The sequence below is a fragment of the Marmota flaviventris genome, chromosome Y (genome assembly GCF_047511675.1).
Source record: "Marmota flaviventris isolate mMarFla1 chromosome Y, mMarFla1.hap1, whole genome shotgun sequence".
Classification (NCBI taxonomy): Eukaryota; Metazoa; Chordata; class Mammalia; order Rodentia; family Sciuridae; genus Marmota; species Marmota flaviventris.
The window spans coordinates 17,057,460-17,077,709 of record NC_092519.1 but is presented as its reverse complement, the minus strand read 5'-3'; the positions used below and the strand labels follow the sequence as shown (position 1 = coordinate 17,077,709).

General features: G+C 38.4%; 1 protein-coding gene across 1 annotated transcript; it reads left to right on the top strand.

Moving 5' to 3' along the window:
• The first annotated feature begins 382 nt into the window (after window positions 1-382).
• Window positions 383-14,396, top strand: LOC139703494 (zinc finger protein 120-like). Its single transcript, XM_071606975.1, has 5 exons — window positions 383-568; window positions 11,717-11,843; window positions 12,016-12,076; window positions 13,211-13,631; window positions 13,716-14,396. Exons 1-5 carry the CDS (start codon window positions 383-385, stop codon window positions 14,394-14,396), a joined length of 1,476 nt encoding a protein of 491 aa, XP_071463076.1.
• Window positions 14,397-20,250: the final 5,854 nt, after the last annotated feature.

Here is a 20,250-nt window from a genome sequence, read left to right as displayed (position 1 = left end):
TGACCTGAACCTTGGGCTCCTCCTGCCTCCGCCACCCCCCAAGTCACCTTTTTTATTGGTTTGTTTTAATTGTTGTTTGTTTCTGTGGTGAGGTTAAAACCCAGGGCATCACCCATGGTGGGAAAGCAGTCTCCCTCAGCCAGAGCTCAATCCCAGAGGTTCCCAACTGTACCAGGTTCCAAGCAAAGGTTTCCCACCTGGTTTCATTCTCAGTCTGGCTAAAAAGTCGCACCTGAAAAGGGCTGGGGCCAAGGATCTGCCACTCTAGCCAGTTTTAGGTAGTGATTGGATAAACTCAGCTGTCAGTCACAATGCAGAGGCGTGCCTAAGGGCGGCCCATCAGACACGCTGGGGTGGAAGTGTCCAATCAGGTCCGACAACAATGGGAAAGGGCGGGCTCTGGAAATCTCGCGAGCTTTTCTTCCTGACCAACTCGGCTCCTCCCTTTCCGGGCCCCACGTGCTCTGCCAGAAAGGCCTGGGTGACTCTGAGCAGCCTGTGCCCCCTCCATCTCTGGTTCCCCGAGGTTCCTCGAGAGAACCCGGGGTCCCCCAGGAAGACAAAAATGGTGAGTTTGTGTCCAGGGCTGGAGCTACATGGTCAGCACCTGCCTTGGGGCCCCACAAACGGGGGAGCTGCAGAGCCTGGCCGAGTCTCCTCTGGAGGTTGCCCTGGGTCTCTGTCCCCTGGTCCTGGGGGTTGGGCTGGATGCAAGAACCTTGAAGTCACCTCCCTGGCGACTGACCCTAAGCCTCTGTCCACTGGTCCCGCGGGGTGAGCTGGGTGTTGGGTGCGCGAGGTTGGTGCAGAGGGTGCAGCCTAGTCCTCCATGGCGGATGGCCCTGGGCTTCTGCTCTCTGGGCCCTAGGGGTGGGCTGGTCCCTGAGGTCAGCTGCGGAGCCTGAGGCCCAGTTCCCACTGGCAGGTGGCCCTGGGCCCTGTCCCTTGGCTTCCATTTTTGAATGGGCGGCTCAGGTCCCCAGCTTCCCCTCCCCTCCCTGCTGGTGGCCCGCCCCCACTCTTCCAAACGTGTAGGAAGCAGGATCGCAAATCCACTTTCCTTCCCCCAGTTTAGTTCCCCTGAAAGCTGCTGTAGGTCTTTCAAACTGCAGTTGCCTCCTGCGTTCTAAAATGCCACCATCTTTTCCACTTCCCGTCATAAATATCTGCTCTTCCTCCTGTGTTTCAAATGAACACAGTCTATTAATTTTCACTTTTCCTCTAGAGAAATATTGGAAAGAATATTTTGTTTTTCTATTGGGGATCAAAACTAGAGAAGCTTTATCAGTGAAATCCCAGCCACGCATATTTTTCCTCTTTTAAAATTTTGAGATCTTATTCCAGGTGTTTTGTACGCTGTCCTCCAACTTGTGATCCTCCTGCTTCAGCCTCCTGAGACCCTGGGACTATAGGCCTGTTCCAGTATCCCTGGCAAGAATAACACTTTTGAAAGCATTTGTTTTCTGTCTCTGAATATCATACTTGAGGGTAAAGAATCATCACTTGGCACATCCCGTGTCTGGGTAAAATAACTGCTTTGAAGAAAATAAAGCAGTTGGTTAGTTGTACTAGGGATTCTGAATCTTGGGCTGCATCCCCAGCCCTTTTTGTTTGTTTTGTTGGTTTTTGCAGAAAATTATTTATTTATTTTACTTGGTTTTCGTTACTTATACATGACAGTTAAATGCATTTTGACACATCATACATAAATAGAGTGAAAGTTCTCATTTTCTGATTGTACATAATGTACATTCATACCGGTCATGTAGTCATATATGCACATAGGGTAATAATGTCTGATTTATTCTACTGTTCTTCATCTCCAGCCCTTTTAAATTTTAATATAAGACAGCATCTGGCTATGTTACCCAGCCTATCCTGAACGTTGTGATCCTCCAGCCTCAGCTTCTCAAGCTGTTAGCATTAAAAGCACTGACCACCATATCTGAAGAAAATAGTTTATATTTTTCAATTTTTAAAAAATTTTATTTAATTATACATGATAGTAGGATGCATTTATATACTTTGGTGTATTATACATACATCGGAAATAACTTCTCATTTTTCTGAGTGTACATCTTGCAGAATCATATTGTTCATGTAGTCACACATATACATACAATAATAATGTTTATTTCATTCTACTATCTTTCCCATCCCCACATCCCCTCTTCTCCCCTCCCATCACTTCCCTCTACCTAATCTAAGGTAACACTATTTTTCCCTAGTGCCCCCGCCCCGTGACTTTATTGTAAACTAGAATCCACATATTAGAGAAAAGATTTGGCCTTTGGTTTTATAGAATTGACTAATTTCACTTAACATGATACTGTCCAACTTCAACCATTTACTGGCAAAATGCATAATTTCAGTGTTTTTTAAAGTTCAGTAATATTCCATTAAATATATATATACCTCTTTTTCTTTATCCATTCATCTATTGAGGGAAACCTAGGTTGTTCCATAGTCTAGCTATTGTGAATTGAGCTGCTATAAACGTTGACATGACTGCATCGCTATCTATATGGTGATTTTAAGTCCTTTGGGTATAGACTGAGGAGAGGGATAGCTGGGTCAAATGGTGGTTCCATTCCCAGTTGTCTGAGGAATCTCTATACTGCTTTCCATAGTGGTTGCACCAATTTGCAGTCCCACCAGCAATGTAAGAGTGTACCTTTTCCCCCACATCCTCGCCAATATTTATTGTTGCCTGCATTCTTGATGATTGTCATTCTGACAGTACTGAGATGAAATCTTAGAGTAGTTTTGATTTGCATTTCTCTAATTGCCTGGGATGTTGAACTTTATTTCATATATTTGTTGGTCAGTTGTATTTCTTCTTCTGTGAAATATCTGTTCATTTCTTTTGCCCTTTACTGATTGGGTTATTGGTTTTTTGGTGTTAAGTTCTTTGAGTACCTTATGTATCCTAGAGATTAATTCTTTATCAGAGGTGCATGTGGTAAAGATTTTCTCTAATCATGTAGGCTTTCTTCTTACATTATTGTTTCCTTTGCTGAGAAGGAGCTTTTTAATTTGAATCCATTCCATTGATTGATTCTTGATTTTACTTCTTGTGCTTTAGGATTCTTGTTAAGGAACTCAGATCCTAGGCTAATGTGTGAAGATTTGGGTCGCAGGTCCCGCGGGGTGAGCTGTGAGTTGGGTGTGAAGATTTGGGCCTATTTTTCCTTCTGTTAGGCACAAAATCTCTGATTTAGGGCCTAAGTCTTTGATCCACTTTGAGTTGATTTTTGTGCAGGTTCAGAGATAGAGGTTTAATTTCATTTTGCTACATATGTATTTCTAGTTTAGCCAGCACCCTTTGTTGAATAGGCTCTCTTTTTTCCCACTGAATGTTTTTGGCACCTTAGATTAGTATGAGATAACTATATTTAAGTGGGTTTGCCTCTGTGTCCTCAATTCTGTACCTTGGTCTACAAATCTATTTTGATGCCAATATTTTGCAGCGTTTTTTTTTTTTTTTTTCCTATAGCTCTGTAGTGTAGTTTAAGGTTTGGTATTGTCATGCCTTCTGCTTCACTTTTCTTGTTAAGGATTTCTTTAGCTATTCTGAGTCTCTTATTTTTCCAAATAAATTTCATGTTTGCTCTTTCTATTTCTATGAAGAATTTCATTGGGATTTTAATGGGAATTGTGTTAATTGCATTAATCTGTATACTTTTGGTAGTATGGCCATTCTGACAATATTAATTCTGCCTATCCAGGATCTTGGGAGATCTCTCCATCTTCTGAGGTGTTCTTCAATTTCTTTGTTTAGTATTCTATATTTTAAATCAGAGGTTTTTCACCTCTTTTGTTAGCTTGATTCCCAGGTATTTAGTTTTATTTTTGAGGCTATTGTGAGTGGAGTAGTTTTTCTAATTTCTCTTTAAGAAGATTCATTGCTGATATATAGGAATGCATTCGATTTATGGTTGTTGATTTTATATCCTGCTACTTTGCTGAATTCATTTATGAAATCTAGACATTTTCTGGTGGAATTTTTTGGACCTTCTAGATATATAATCCTGTCTCTAGCAAATATTAATAGTTTGAGTTCTTGTTTACCTATTTGTATTCCTTTCATTTCTTTTTTTCTAAGTGCTCTGACTAGAGTTTCAAGGATGATGTTGAATAGAAGTGGTGAAAAAGTACATCCTTATCTTGCTCCATTTACATCAGGAATGCTTTCATTTTTTTCCCATTTAGAATGATCCTGGCCTTGGATTTAGCAGATATAGTTTTACAATGTTGAGGTGTGTTCCTACTATCCCTATTTTCTGTAGTGTTTTGAACGTGAAGTTGTGCTGTATTTTGTCAAATGCGTTTTCTGCATATATTGAGAGATCATATGATTCCTGTGTTTAATTCTGTTAATAGGATGAATTATGTTTCTTGATTTCTGTGTTTTGAAGCAACCTTACATCCCTGGGATGAATCCCATTATAATGACTTTTAAAATAAATTATCCATTTCTCTAGATGAGAACAGTATTGAAAATCCATTTTCTTTCTTTACTTTATACTGTGTGTGTGTGTGTGTGTGTGTGTGTGTATGTCATCCACTTTCCTTTGTTCTTGCATTATTATGGAAAATATATCCATTATGTAATATTATTTCTTATGTATAATTTGTGAATATTCTATGGTATGGTGGTTTATCCACTTTTTTATTAAATTAAGTTTATTTCTTAGAGTAGTTGTAGGCTTATATAGTGTATTAGGGTTCTCTAGATGAACAGATGGAGAGGAAGTATAGTTTTAAAAAGTTGTTTTTTAGATTGTGTTACATGACCAGAAGCTGGATAGTCCACAATGGCCATCTTCAGGCTTGAGAGCTATAGAAGTAGGAGAGGTGCAGTCCAAGATACTTAAGCTTCAGAACAAGAGGGTTTGATGGTGGTACCCTAGTCTGTGATTCAGTGCTTTTGGACACTCCCTGGAAATATCCTGGCAGAATCTGCTTTAGAAGAGTGAAGAAAGGAAAGTCTGATATCTTCAGGTGATCACAGCAGCAGTGGAAAAGCCGTCTGAAAAGAATCCAGCTTGCTCTGATGCTGCTGCCTTGTTCTTCCAACTCTTATTCCATCCAAGCCAGTGTCCTAGTGGGTTGATGTTGCCCACATCTAGGGACGTTCTCCACTTTGGTATCCCACATGGCAGTCACTCCTAGTCACACCCTAATAGAAGCACTCAAATGTTTCATTATCATCAGCATCTCTGAATCCATTCAAGGCGACAATTCAAGTGAACCATTACACATAGTATCATACACCCCTTCTATCCAGCTTATAGTCTCCACTGTTTTCAACATCTGGCATTGGTGTAGGATGTCTGTTAGTTAATGATCCAGTTGAGTGTATTTGATGAAGAGTGTGAATGAAGCAACACATTATCATCAGTCCAAGTCATACATTACCTTAGGTTTCCTCCTCTTTGTGATATCATTGTGTGTGTCATGTACTCTACATGACAAGGTCATACAGAAGAGATTCACTGCTCTGAGAATTTGTGATTCTTCTTTTTATCACTTCTTACTTTTCAAACTTTCTTCTCTACACATGCCCTAAGTCTCTGGCACCCATTGTCATGCTAGTTCCTCCATAAGGTTGCCTTTTTCAGAACTATGTTGACTTGGAGTCTTACTGCATTTGGCCATTTGAGACTGGCTTCTTTCACTTACCCATCTGCATTGAAGGGTGCTGTATCTTTCCAGGCTGGAGAGCTCATTATATGTGTGATATTCTTTGTGTAGTAACATTGTAGTTTTTCCATTCACTTCTTGAAAAGTGCCCCTGAGTTAATTGTAGAGTGCACACTATTGATTTTGTAAGCACATGAGTGTCTTCCACAGTATCTGTTCTCCTTTCCATTCACATGAGCAGGGAAAGAGTTCTTGATGATGTTTTCACTGTCTTTCTGTGCTGCCTGTGTGAGTGTCTCTTGAGATCTTCTGCCCAGTTTTAAGTTGGTTGCTTGCTTTCTTACTAAGTTGTTGTTCATGTATGTTGAACACCAGTCCATAGTTATTGTGTGTTCTGAAAACATTTTTCCAGTTTTTCTGCTTGTCTTCTTATTCTCTTAAGTTTATCTTTTGAAAAATGGAAACTTCAATTTGATAAAGTTCTGTTTACTAGTGTTTCACTCACGGATCATGTTTTTCATATTGCATATGAAACTTTCATGCCAAGTCCATATTTGTTTGTAAGTACTTCTGCGTTATTTTTATGAAGTTCTAGATTTTGAGTAGAGAATCCACAGCCTCCTAAGTGCCAGCCAGGTGCTTTGCTAAAGCTGCATCTCCAGCCCTGTGTCATATTTGTAAACCGAGTCTCCACTGGGAGCTGACTTTGTGACATTTGTGAAGTAACTATGCTCCATTTCTTTTCATGCTAATGTACAGGTGCTTTGGCAACACTTTTCTAGAGAGTATATTTTGCAGTGATTTCTCCTTTGCTTATTTGTCAAATATCAGTAGAGTATATTTCTACTGTGCCAAATACCACTGTCTTGATGATTGTAGCCTTTTAGTAGTTTGAACCTCAGATAATGTCCATTGTATGGATTTAGTTTTCATTATTGTGGGTTTTTTTTTGTTGTTGTTATGGGCCTTTTATGACTGTAAATGAAACATAAAAGGTATTTTATTTTGATTTTATTGAATCCATAACTGACATTGATAATAATTGATGATTACACTGAAGCTTCTCAAATATGAACATGAAATATCTACACATATTTGCCGGGTCTTTCCTTCTCTCCTTAAAAACTTGCACTTTTTGTCATACAGTTTTTTTTTTTCAATTTTATATATGAGTCTTTCTTTCTTTCTGTGTATGTGTGCTATATAACTCGTATATGTTTGTGCTAATGTTTTGTTTTCTGGTGCTGGGTGTTGGACTCAAGAGTGCTCTACCATTAACCTACATTTTTAGTGCTATTTATTTATTTGTTTATTTATTTATTTAGAGACAGTTTCGTAAAACAGCCCATGGTGGCCTCAAAGCTGGGATCCTCCTGGCTCTTGTCACTGCAGATAGTTCAACTAGTTCAGGGATCCCGGGCATTGCCTCTGTGCCCACCTTGCTGCTACCATCAGTATAACAATTTTCCTATTTGTTAACCTTGTGCTTTACAACCGTGATATCATCTTGTTGATGTTCATAATTCTTTGACTTATTTCACATAGAGTAATGGTTCATGTCTCTCTCTAAAGAAATTTGTGATTTTGTGAGCTTCAGTATATTTCTTCATTATTCTCGACTTTTTTCTTTAGTATTGATATAACCATGATATTTATTATTTAGCTTCCTATTGGGATGGATGATGTTAATTAGTTTTTAAATTTTTAATCAACCTTGCGTAGGTGTAATTCTCTCATGGAATTGTTGCATGATTCTTTTTATTTATTTTTGTATTTAGTTGAGTAATGTTTGTGGAGGTGTTTTGCTTTTATGACCATGGGAGTAATTCATAGCTCCCTTATTTTATCATGTTCATTTTGTTAATATTGTAACATGTGCCTCAGAAGAAACCTTTGTTTTCTCTGCTTCTTCATGCTAGAAAAGAAATGTAGAAAATTGGTGGTGGTTCCTATGCGCCTTTTGGAAGCCTGTCTGATGTATCAGAGCCCTATGTTTTTTTTGTTTTTGTTTTGTTTTTTTAAGCAGCAAAGAGGTGTTTATTGCAAGCTAGCTCAGTCCTCCATGCGCACACAGCAACTGGAGACGCTGAGAGTCCCTATGTTTTGTTTTGGATAGTAATCAGTTATTGAGTCAGTTTCTTCAGTAGGCATGGGCTCATCTTTTTGTGTATCTGTACTTCTGTGTAAGTTTTATTGTTTCTCTCAAAGTATTGGGCCAGTTCCTCTAAGTTATCTAATTTTTATCGAGCACATGTTCATGATATTTTTGAAGTTGCCCATGAATGCTAACAATGGCTCTTTTAATGCTAATGTGTACTTTCTCTGTCCTCTGTTGTCTTCTTACTTTAATGTCATAGTATTTCTTATGCCTTAGTTTTATTTACTTCCTTTGATGTGGTGGTAAGGATTGAACCCAGTGCTTCACTGGTGCTAGGCAAGCTCTTTACTGAGCCATAACCTCACCCCTGTGCTCTGTTTCCTTATCCTCCTATCAGTTTATCAGTGATGCTGATCTTCATGAAGAACTTGGTTTTGCAGACTGCTGACTTCCTGATTGTGGTTTCATCAATACCTTTTATGTTATTTGCCTGTGTTAATTTACACTTACCTTGCTTTTCATTCTCTGGTTTTCTGAAGTGGAAGGTTTAATGATTGCTTTTTTTCTCTTTTATTCTGAAATGTGTTTTGGATCCCTTGGATAATGTTTTGGATGCTGTAGATACCACTGACACAAGATCGGTGCAGTTTCCCATGTTGGACTTTTACGTTTCATTTTTTTCTAAACAAGGTCCAGTTTTCCCTTGCATCACCTCTTTCCCCTGAGTCTGTTTAGAGTCCTGTGTTGCATCTCCCATTTCCTGGAGGCTTTCCAGCTGCTTCTGATCTCATTTCTGCTTAGCTCCCATGTTCTTTGAGCATACTTAGGATTTCACTGGTGTTGCGCACTTGTTGAGGTGAGGCTTATGGCTCAGAATGTGGCCTATTCTGGGGAGTGTTGCTGTGATCCTGAGAAGGCTGTGTGTTTTGCTGTTGGTGAATGGCCAGTGAAGCCCTCCCGTCTGCTTCTTTGCTGTGTGGTGTCAGACTCTACAGACTTGTGGTGTTGTCTCAGGTGTAACTGCAGAGTCTTCCTCGTTCTGGACAGTTTTGTATGTTTCTGCTTTGTTTCAGGTCCATGCACATTAAAAATTCCAGACAGTTATTTGCAAAGTTTAGCCTATGGCTGACACAGTGATACATATATGGAATCCCAGCAACTGAGGAGTGGTAGACAAGAGGATCCCAAGTTCAAAGCCATCCTCAACATCTTAGGTGCTGAGCTACTTAGAATTTTTCTTCTCAAATTAGAAATAATATTTTAAAATTGCCCATTTGTTAAGTACCCCTGGTTTCAATCATTGGTATAAAATATAAACAAACAGATACATAAATATAAAATTTAACCCCGGAATTCTGGAGTCTGGTCTCTCTCTCTGAAGCTTCTTTTTAATCAGATTTTAGTTGATGGTTGAGAGAGTAAACAATGATTTGCTCTACTTTTCAAATGCAGGCTGTTTGTTTACTTAATTTCTTTTAAGGAATTTCTGCTTCTTTTTCAAAATGATCAGTTCTGAAATAGAAGAGGGAGAGTTTGTTTTAGACATTAATATAGTTCCTTAATGATTTTAGAATCAATTGTCCATACTTACATCAGATCTGCTGTGTGCACTCTGGAGACAGTGACCACGCTCTCCCATTGGGATGTCAGGCCTCTGTCCTGTACCAGAGAGGGTCAGTCTGAAGGGCTAGAGAAGGTCACACTTTGCTTGCCGCTCTCCATTCTTCCTTGTGACTGCTTCATGGAGCTGTTGGGATCCTTTCAGGGTTTTGGCCATGGTGATGTCTTGTTCTGATGGTTCTGCTTGTGTTTCCACTTTTCTCTGGAGGTATGTGTGCAGCAGCTCTCTCTCCCTGGAATAACTATAATCTTGGGTGTAAATGACTTTCTTTCTTTGAAGATCAATTGGCTATAGTTGTGTTAGGTAATTTGGGGTTCCATTACCTTCTAGCTGGTGACAGAATCAAAATGTTTCCAGGCTTTCTGTTCTGTTCTGTTTCATTGCAGTGCTGTGATAGTTCCAGCCCCCTGTTGCATCATTTTGGTATGCATGCTGATCTTTGTATTTACTGCATATCATTTTTATCAAATTGTTTATCTTATTGTTTTTTAAAGAAACTAACTTTTCACTGGTGCAGGGGTGCCTGCCTGTAATCCCAGCAGCTGGGGAGGCTCAACGAGGAGAATCATTAATTTAGATGCTAACCTCAGCCACCTACTAGGCCCTGAACAAGTTAGTGAGTACTGTCTTAAAAGGAAAAGTGTGCTGAGCATGTATCTCAGTGGTTAAGTGCCATGGGTTCGATCTCTGCTTATTTTTTTTTTCTTTTAATTTGCCCCCACCTAAATAAATAAATAAATAGTTTAAACCTTTTGTAAGCATCTGAAAAGTGTTTTACTCTTTCACATTTGAATGTATAATAAATGGGCTTTTTTTTCTACAGAATAGTGGTATGTCATGCCCTTTGCAACTAGATACCAGTTTGCCTGGACCATCATTGTGATCTGTATCCAAACCCCTGGTGTCTGTGATCTTTTCATGCTGAGAAGGCCAGCACATTGAAAGCTTCCTCTGGGTCTCTTCCTCACCTCTGCTGATACTATGCTGCTCAGGAGGTCACCTGTTTTAAGTCCTTGAGTACGGTTGTGTATCAGTGGCAGGGGCACATTCTGGTAGATAATCTTTTTGGCTTTTCTGTCATTGTGCAGACAGAATTCACAGCATTCTCACAGGTGTACATGGAGTGACCTGTTGAACACCCAAACTGTGTTAGATAGGTGATGATTCTGAGTTGCAACCCTGCTGTTTTAGCACAATCTGGAAATGCTTTCACCTTAGGTTTGTTTGCACCAGCATCATTACAGGCACGAGAAAACTCTTTCACAACAGACATCCATTGTACATGTGGTCCCTCCTTGCTCAAAGAGTTTTGTTCAGAACGTGGCCATGAGGTACATGAAAGTTCCCATGGTAGTGAACTGACTGCTGTTCATAAGAGTTTTTCAACTGTTGGACATCCATTGTTGCTGTGAGATTTAGAATCGTAGTTCCTGTTGTTTATTAAGAAGACCGTTTTGAGTCTCCTGAAACTTTGTAAGGTTGTTGTTCGGACAAGGTGACATCTCTGTTCCATTGAGGTATTTATAAGACACCTGTGATCTTTCCATGACACCATTGTGCTTTGAAAGTGACCACAAGAAATTATCAAATTTCTGTGTTCATTAATTATTGTACTTGTTTACTAGTTGACTAAAGTCTTTATCTGGAGTACAGCACCTTCAAACTTCTTGTTGCTCTCTTGCTGTAACCACATAGATGAGCTCAATCCCCAGTTCACAAATTCTGACAACCTGTTTGAAAGTTTGTCTTTATATTGTCTATGAGAGAAGTTTCTTTGTGACCCATGCCTAGAAGTTGTGAGTAAAAAAAGGGCTGATTCTAGGAATTTCTTTTTAGATAGAACAATGGACTTCCAGAAAGTTTCAAGAGATGAGTAAATACCATGTTGTCTATGTTAACTGTGTAGGCACAGTGAAACACTGTGGTTGGAAAATTTGCTCTCAAATGCTGTTATCCATGATTGTAGCAATTTCCTAGTAAGTTGCCTTTCTTTTCTTAGAGTAAGTACTATTAGGAGTGCTAATATGAGTTCTGTACTGCACAGAACATTTTTAGGATGTGTAATAGAGGTGCAACCAACCCAGAAGTGAGGAGTGACTCAGGAGCCCACCTTACTTACTGTGAACTTACCAAAGGAAGGGTATAAAACACTTTGCTTTTTGCCTTCCGAGTGGCCCAGTTCAAGTGTTGGAATGTCTGAGAAGAACTGAGTGCCACAAAGATTTGATGAACCAAGTTGTAGAATTAATCAGAAGGTCAGAGAATCATCTGAATAGCATGCATGTTAAGTGTAGATTTATCAAGTTGTCAGTCTATCCTGGACTACACTACACATTTGTGGCATTTTTAAGATCTCAGTGACCTTTGAGGATGTGGCTGTGAACTTCACCCTGGAAGAGTGGGATTTGCTGGATCTATCTCAGAAGAACCTTTACATAGACGTGATGCTGGAAGTCTTCAGAAACCTGGCATTTATAGGTAATATTGATGATTCTTTAATTAATCAACTAGAGAACTCATGAAGATTTTGGTCATTTATGTAGAATTTGAAAGGGCAATCAGTTGGTGAATTATTTAGCATAAAGAGCACGTAAAGGCATTACTAGCTCCTCAAAATTTATAAAAAGATTTTTCTGGTTTGTCATTTTAGGAAACAGATGGAATGACAAGAACATTGAAGATCAGGTCGAAAATTCTGGAAACAATCTTAGGTAATTATAGTCACAAGAGAAATCCTGGAGGTAATCTGAGAATATCATATAAATTTTAAAACAAACCAACCAAAGAAATATGCACAGGTTGAAATGTACTTATTTTCTTAAATTTTTTACCAAAAATATTTACATAACTGTAAAAGATATTCAGTCTTTTCAAAGTTGCTGACATGCAAAAAGTGGTATGAAATTGTGTATGTGAATAACACTATTTGGATATTAGCCATAAGGAAGCTATGTTGAGAAAGATTCCTTTCTTTCAATTTCTTTAGATTTAGGCACTTTGTACAAGTCAGAAAACCTAGCCTTTCCCTGATGTTAGTAGTAATGATAGCTTATTCTAGCCTTTCCCTGATGTTAGTAGTAATGTCAGCCTAAAACCTATAAATAAATAGAAAATCATGCATGAATTAAGCACTGATAATGTGAGTATTGTTCTTCAAAGAAGTTATATCTTGAAATTCAAAGGCAAAGAAGCTAGTTTGGGGAAACTTTCAATGAGATGCCAATTTTTAACTGGGCATAGAAAGAGTGTAATAGAGTAAGTCCAAATGACTGCATCATGTGTGCAAAAGACTTCATGTGCCCTTCCTTCCTTTATAGGCAGACCAGTTCTCACTCTGGAATCAAATTCTACAAGCACGAGGACTGTGAAGAGAAGCCATGTGGATTTAAACAGTACAGGCAATCTCTGGTTTCTCTTGAAAGTGTTCAGAGACAAATGTTAATACAATCTGCAGATGAACCTCATGAAAGTACACTGTGTGGGAAAGTCATCAGTTGTCCCCGTGACATTCAAAGGCATGAAAAAACTCATGGATGGCAACCCCATGAAGGTCAAAAATGTTGTGAAGCCTTTTCTTCTCTCCCGGGTGTTCCAAGACACATGAGAACACACAGTGGAGGCCAATCTTTTCAGTGTGAGGTATGTGGGAAAGCCTTTCCTTTCCCATCTTTTTTGAGGAGACATGAAGAGACTCATTCTAGAAAGAAATTCTATGAATATAAACAAGGTGATCAATGCTTCATTACACTCAGAAGTCTTCCAACTCACCCGATAAGGCAGAGTGGGAATACACGTTTTAAATGCAAGCTATGTGGGAAACAATTTGCTCATCCCTGTTTATTCAGAATACACCAGAGAACACATACTGGAGAGAAACCCTGTGAAGGTAGGCGATGTGGAAAAGCCTTTGCTAGATCCCATCAGCTTCATAAACAAGGAAAAACTCACACTGGAAAGAGGCCCTATGCATGTAAGCAGTGTGGCAAATCCTTCACTCAGTCCTCCTATCTTCTAAACCATAAAAGAACACATAATGGAGATAACCCCTATGAATGTAAGCAGTGTGGAAAAGCCTTTGCTAGATCCGGTGATCTTTACAGACACGGCAGAATTCACACTGGAGAGAAGCCCTTTGAATGTAATCAGTGTGGCAAAGCCTTCACTCAGTCCTCTCATCTTCTAAACCATAAAAGAACGCATACTGGAGAGAAGCCCTATGAATGCAAACAATGTGGAAAAGCCTTTGCTAGATCCTGTCAATTTCAAGTACATGTAAGAACTCATACAAGAGAGAATCTCCATGAATGTAAGCAGTGTGGCAAAGCCTTCACTCAGTTCTCTGACCTTCAGAAACATAGAAGAACGCATACTGGAGAGAAGCCTTTTGAATGTAAGCAGTGTGGAAAAGCCTTCGCTACATCCAGTGATCTTTACAGACACGGAAGAACTCACACTGAAGAGAAGCCCTATGCATGTAATCAGTGTGGCAAAGCCTTCACTCAGTCCTCTCGTCTTCTAAACCATAAAAGAACACATACTGGAGAGAAGACCTATGAATGCAAACAATGTGGAAAAGCCTTTGCTAGATCCAGTAAATTTCACGTACATGTAAAAACTCATACAAGAGAGAAGCTCCATGAATGTAAGCAGTGTGGCAAAGCCTTCACTCGGTCCTCTTACCTTCAAAATCATTTAAGAACACATACTGGAGAGAGGCCCTATGAATGTGAGCAGTGTGGAAAAGCCTTCACTCAGACCTCTCACCTTCAAACACATAAAAGAACTCATACTGGAGAGAGGCCCTATGAATGTGAACAATGTGGCAAAGCCTTCACTCGGTCCTCTTACCTTCAAAATCATTTAAGAACACATAGTGGAGAGAAGCCCTATGAATGTCAACAATGTGGTAAAGCCTTTGCTACATCCTCTAACCTTCACCAACATGAAAAATTGCATACTGTAGAGAAGCCCTATGAATATCAAAAATGTGAAAAGGCCTTTGCTACATCACCTCATCTTTACACCCATTGAAGAACACATACTGTAGAGAGATTTTGCTCATGAAAACAATTGGCAAAGTCTACTGTTACTACTGTTTCCCTCATAAATATGTAGAAAATTTACTGGAGAAAAATCCTTTGAATGTGAAATGTGGATAAATCAGTATTTCTTGCCACCTTCAAAGACAAGAAAAGGCTCCCACTGCCAAGTATGTATGTATATATATATAGTAATGGAGCTTTAGCCTGGTGGAACTCTAACACTGAGCAACATTTGTATTTCTTTTTTTTTAAATTTTGAGATAGTTATTTGCTGTGTTCCTTAGAGTCTTGTGAAGGTGCTGAAACTGGCCTCAAACTTGTGATCCTTCAGCCTTAGCCTCCCGAATGTCTGAGATTAAAGGCAGATATCACCACATCTGACTGAATAACTCTTTAAATATAAAAAATATATGACAAATCAGTCCATTTTCTCTGTTGCCTTCAAAGCCATTTCCCTCACACTGGAAAACAAGCCCTCTGAATTTGGGAGATTTGCTACAACCCATCAAAATATATTTCTGACTAATTTTTCTTCTCACATATGAAACTACTCATGTAGAGAAGCTCTGTGAATATAAGAAATGTGATAAGTGTTCTTTTCAGTTTCCTCTATGGACTGCGAAGATTCTTTTGGAAAGACTCAGGCCAAAATGAATACATTCTATGCATGTAAGAAATTAAAAGGGCTCAAGTGTTCTAATTTGTTTAGTTTTATGAATGCATTCATACTGTAAACAATCCTGTGGATGAGCAATGTGGGGCTGTGTTCAACTTTCCCAGTTTCTGTAATACAAAATGATTCATATCGGGGACAAAAGTTCTGCTCTTTAAAACAGGTTGTAACACTTTCAACTTTTCATGTCCCTTTGAGCATCATGGAAAAACTCAGTGTAGAAAAGCCTTGTATGTAGAAATGTAGTGGGACCTTCAGTTGATTCCGATTTAGTTGGACTTTTTCAGACTTGAAGAAATTTTTATTTTCTTTTATTTATTTGTTTGTTATGTTATGAGAGATTCAACCAAGAGATACTTAACCACTGAGCCAAATCACAGTTCTTTATATATATATTCAATTTTGAGAAATGTTCTAATTGGATTGCTTACTTCCTAAGTTGCTGAGGCTGGATTTGAACTTGTGATCCTCCTGCCTCCCCCTGATATAGTCATGCAGTGCCTTCAGCAATCAACTGTTTTTTTTGTTTTTTTTTTTTTTGAGAAAATGATTATAGGTGTGGAAAAGTGTGTGTTCCTTCATTTCTCCCCTGTCTATTAATAGGTAATGAAATGCACCCTGGAGTGGGCAAAGGATGGCATCAGCATGAAGACAAGAAAGCGTCATCCTTTCTGGGTTAAATCTGTCTTATTATTAGATTCAATTTTCCTGTTTTTATGTTTTTTTTTTTTTTCATCTGTAGTCAACTCTCAAACATTATGACATATACTGTGCATACACTTGTGTGTAAAATCTTGTATGCATTATAATTTTATACATAGAAATATATGGGAAAAATTTAGAGTTTTCATTTTTCTATTTTCTGTAAGTATGTGTTCTCTCATGTAGTCCACCTTTTCCAATAAAGGAGTCAGCCAATAAAATATATTTAAAACTCTGGTCTCATAATCAAAAAACCTTTTTCCAGGCCCATGTTTAGTTCAGATATTTTGTCCTCAAATATTTTATGACTTTCATATATGTTGTGACAAAGAAACATTGTGAGAGGTTTTGGATATAATTCTTAGGTTCAGAGAATGACGAGGGTAAGAAAAATTACATCATCAACATCATCAAGTCTGAAGTGCTTAAGCTCTGAAACCAATCCCTAGCCCTTTTTATTTTTTATTTTGATAGAGGGCCTCACTGTGTTTCTGAGGCTGAGTTTAAAATTCCAATTCTTATGATATCGGCATTGAGATTACAGACACATGCCAGCATGCCCAGGTCCTGTATGTTTTCTGAAAACCTGATCCCAGGTCTACGCCATGGTGAGGGCATCTTACCTTACTGTGGAACCATGGTACACTGCCCTGAGGTTTCCCAGGTGTGTGCCACAGGGTGGGCAACTCTGCCTGACGTGTGGAGCCCTTACACACTCTTCCCCTATCCAGGGTACCCTGCAAAGTAAAAAGAGCGTGGCTTCCAGCAGAGAACCTGGCTTCTCATCTGCTGTAAGAGTGAGATTTAAGTGATCCACATTGACCTGCCATGTGCTCCATCTCATTGAAGACTCTGCATGTTAGGCTGGTTGTATTATGCTTCCTGAAACATGCCACCAGGATATGAACTGTATTCATGTCATCTATAAATGGCTGTGGTTTATAATTTAAGGTTTCAGTTTAGTCTGAGGTTACCACAAATTATATTTAACCAAAAATGAGTAAAGTGGGAAAAGGGGTTGAGGATGGAATGATTTTTTATCTCTTAGTAATTTACTTGGATAGTGCTTTTTTGGGGGTCCACATTAAGGCCATTTTTACTTTGACTTGGAACGATTTCATAGCATATTGCTGGAACATGCATGAGAATTTTAAAAAATGGCTCCTGAATTCACCAATCTCTAGAGTCGAACCAAATGGCCTTTGACAAGTGTCAGAGGATGCCTGTGGCTCTACTTCAGGTGCTACCTAAAGCCTTCAACCAGATCTACGTTGTACAGTCCATGCTGTGGAGAAAGCGATCTCTGCTCAGGGTAAGGTTTTCACTGGATTGTCCTGGGTTAAACCTCACCCACACTCTAGTATTCTAGTGTCATGGATCTTGTGTGGTCATTGATAAGAGTTTCTTACATACTTGTGTCCAAGTATTAAATGTATCAAACATACTAAAGATGGGGTGATTGTCACTGCTATCTCTGTTACCAGCCTTTAGGGGTGCATCTCATACTGTTCATTTAGAAACAAATGGTCAAAAGACAGTGCTGTGGCACTTCTGTTTTCAATAAATGCAGCTTAAGCTACCAAATATGCACTTAAGTCTTTAAAAGATAGTTTTGAAAGCTCCCCAGGAGTACTGAAAACTTTCATTCCACCTAATAAGACGTTTTGGCAATTGCCTAATTTGATATTTCTGATTAAATAGAAATATTGCGTAGTGGTATGTAATCACTTGTTGCAGTCAGAATTTTTATGTGATAAATCCTTTTGCGGAAGGCAAGGGTTGCATGCTTGCTCCTGCCCAGTGTGAAGCATATGAGTGAATGGAAATTTTCTGGGGTGGGAACATTCTCTGTAGAGTTTAGTCCTGGTGAGTACATCAGTGCAGAAATCAGACTTCTGTTAGGGCCATAGTATCTTCTGTGAGGATGTGCCTACCACTTCTGGTCAATAGTGTAGGCATATAGATGGCAGGTGGATGGCCACCTTCTGATGTGTTTAGGTGAGTATCTGAGCCAGTAGGAAGAGAATTAAAAGATCCTTTGATTAAATAAGAATTAAAAGATCCTTTGCTATACTGATGACATGATATGGATGCCAAACCCCATTACAAGTAACCTCTTGGGCCTTGAGACACATTTTATTTCACACATGAATTTTCCCACAAAATTTCGTAGTGAGATGCTTTTGTGGAATGAACTGGGATGAATATAAAGAGATTTATTTAATGACATAGTGTCCTTGACATTTGGAAGACCTGCAGCAGACTTAAACACTTGTTATAATTTTATGAAAAAGTGTAAAATTCTCAAAATGCTTTTCAATCACCAGGTGTAGTGGTACACAGCTGAAATCTTATTTTGTCAGCATGCTGAGACAGGAGGATTGTGATTTCAAAGCCAGCTTTCACAAATAGAGTTTCTAAGCAACTCAATGAGTTGCATATGGATCAGGTTTTAATAAACTGTTTCGATGGGTGGTTGGAACTGTCCATGATACCATTTTCTTCTTCGGATTCTCAGGCATGGTTTAGCAGTTCAAGAATGCTGTGAAATGATCAAGTTCAGTCAAAAGCATGTATTGGATTTAAAAAATAATAATATTGCAAAGGCCATGAGGGACAGTTCCTTCTCTGGGAACTCTCAGTAATTAATGTGAATTAATGACAAATTATTGTAGTATCATGTGATTTTTACATAGAATGTTTTTACTTCCTAATAACTTAGTTAGATACATGAGGTTATCAATCTAATCTGTTCTTTTCATGTTGGTTTGAAATGATATTTAAAGAATAATTTACTGTTCTCAATTTTTTTACCAATTTTTAAAGTTCATACCATAATTAAATATCTATTGCTCAATAAATACTCAGGATTCTACCTAATTAAACAAAAAAATACATTTGTCCGTCCAAGTTTAAAATAACTGAAGTTCATTTAAAAGTTTTTTCTTTTATATTAGGTAAAGATATATATACATATATATATAAACATTGCATTATTATTTTTATACATATTTCTATGAATGTCTGTAAGCATCCATTAGTTCTCTTTTATTATGTCTCTCTTTTCTGTTTTCTTTTATTTATTTGTTTTTATGTGGTGCTGAGGATCAAACCCAGGGCCTCACACGTGCTAGGCAAGTGCTCTACCACTGAGCCCCAGCCTCAGCCCCTGTTTTCTATTTTTTTCTTAACGTCAATTATCTCATGCTGTTGCTTCTGGCTCATCTTCCTTTTGTTAGATTTATCCAGTTTGACCTATAAAATTGTATTTCATATTTTTGCCAATCATTGTAATTAATTTTCCAATAGCCTTTTCTCTTTATCTCTTAAAATTAAAAAGACATGGGGCTGGGATTGTGGCTCAGCAGAAGAGCATTCACCTAGCATGTGTGAGACCCTGTGTGCAATCCTCAGCAGCATATAAATATGAATAAATAAAATAAAGGGAAAAAAAATTAAACAGACATGGTGTTTTGATTTAATGACAGCTGAGTCTTCCCCAAAGTTGTGAAATTTCCTGTAAAGTGACCATTCTTTCAGTCACTTCCAACCTAGCAAATACACTTGTTTGTGGCTGGGTGGTAGTGAGAGTATCCTTTGTGTGTGTGTGTGTGTGTGTGTGTGTGTGTGAGTGTGAGTGTGTGTTTGTGCATGCATGTGCACACAGGATTAATTGTTTGCATCTTTAGGTTTCATTATGTGAGCTTTACTCAAGTCTGTTGAACTTCAGCTCTAACATAATACATAAGCCAAAAAAATCACAGAAACTTGGGGAGTACCTCTCAAAATTGTCCAATGATCCACTTCATGAAGAACAAAATCCCCTATACTCCTCTGATCTGAATATTGTCAGGATGACAGTTCCTTCTTCCACTTAGGCAAATGAAAGGTTTTCTGTCACATGATTTTTGAAGGGCCCATAAATCTGTGGTTTTGGTGCATAAGCATCACAGAAGCACAGAGACATAACACAAATGCTGTTTGTGAAGAGCTTGGGCACAGCTGGGAATCTGAAGTGAACATGGGGATAAATATCAGACATGGGAACGACATTCTACAACACTCTGGAGATTGGATGAAGACCAAAAGGAGACTAGATGGAGGTGAACAGTGAAAAGCCAGAGTATGAATTTCCTGACTAAATATGTGAGGTCTTGGCAGTAAAAATTCAGTATAAATTTTAGAACAACAACAAAAAAAATATGTTTCCTGACTTAAGATGTGCTGCACCTGGAAGTGCTGAGAAAGCACCTCTTGAGAAGGAAAAACCATATTTCCTTACAGTGAATAGTAAAAGTGAAATTCTGGTAATAAATCTTAATGAATAAATATGGAAAAAAATAGATCCCACTGTGAACATTTTTAAAGAATTTTGTAATATGGACCTTTATTGGATGCATTTACATAAATTTTTTATGTCTATGTTCTGGGAAAACAATTGCATATAATAATTTGTAAGTTTATTTAT

What these genes read in the sequence shown, in the direction of transcription:
- LOC139703494 (XM_071606975.1), top strand. Translation starts at nt 383, where the DNA reads ATGGGAAAGGGCGGGCTCTGGAAATCTCGCGAGCTTTTCTTCCTGACC. An exon ending in CCCCCAGGAAGACAAAAATG is followed by an intron (nt 569 to 11,716) that starts GTGAGTTTGTGT and finishes GGCATTTTTAAG; the next exon opens with ATCTCAGTGACCTTTGAGGA. An exon ending in AATTCTGGAAACAATCTTAG is followed by an intron (nt 12,077 to 13,210) that starts GTAATTATAGTC and finishes CTGTTTATTCAG; the next exon opens with AATACACCAGAGAACACATA.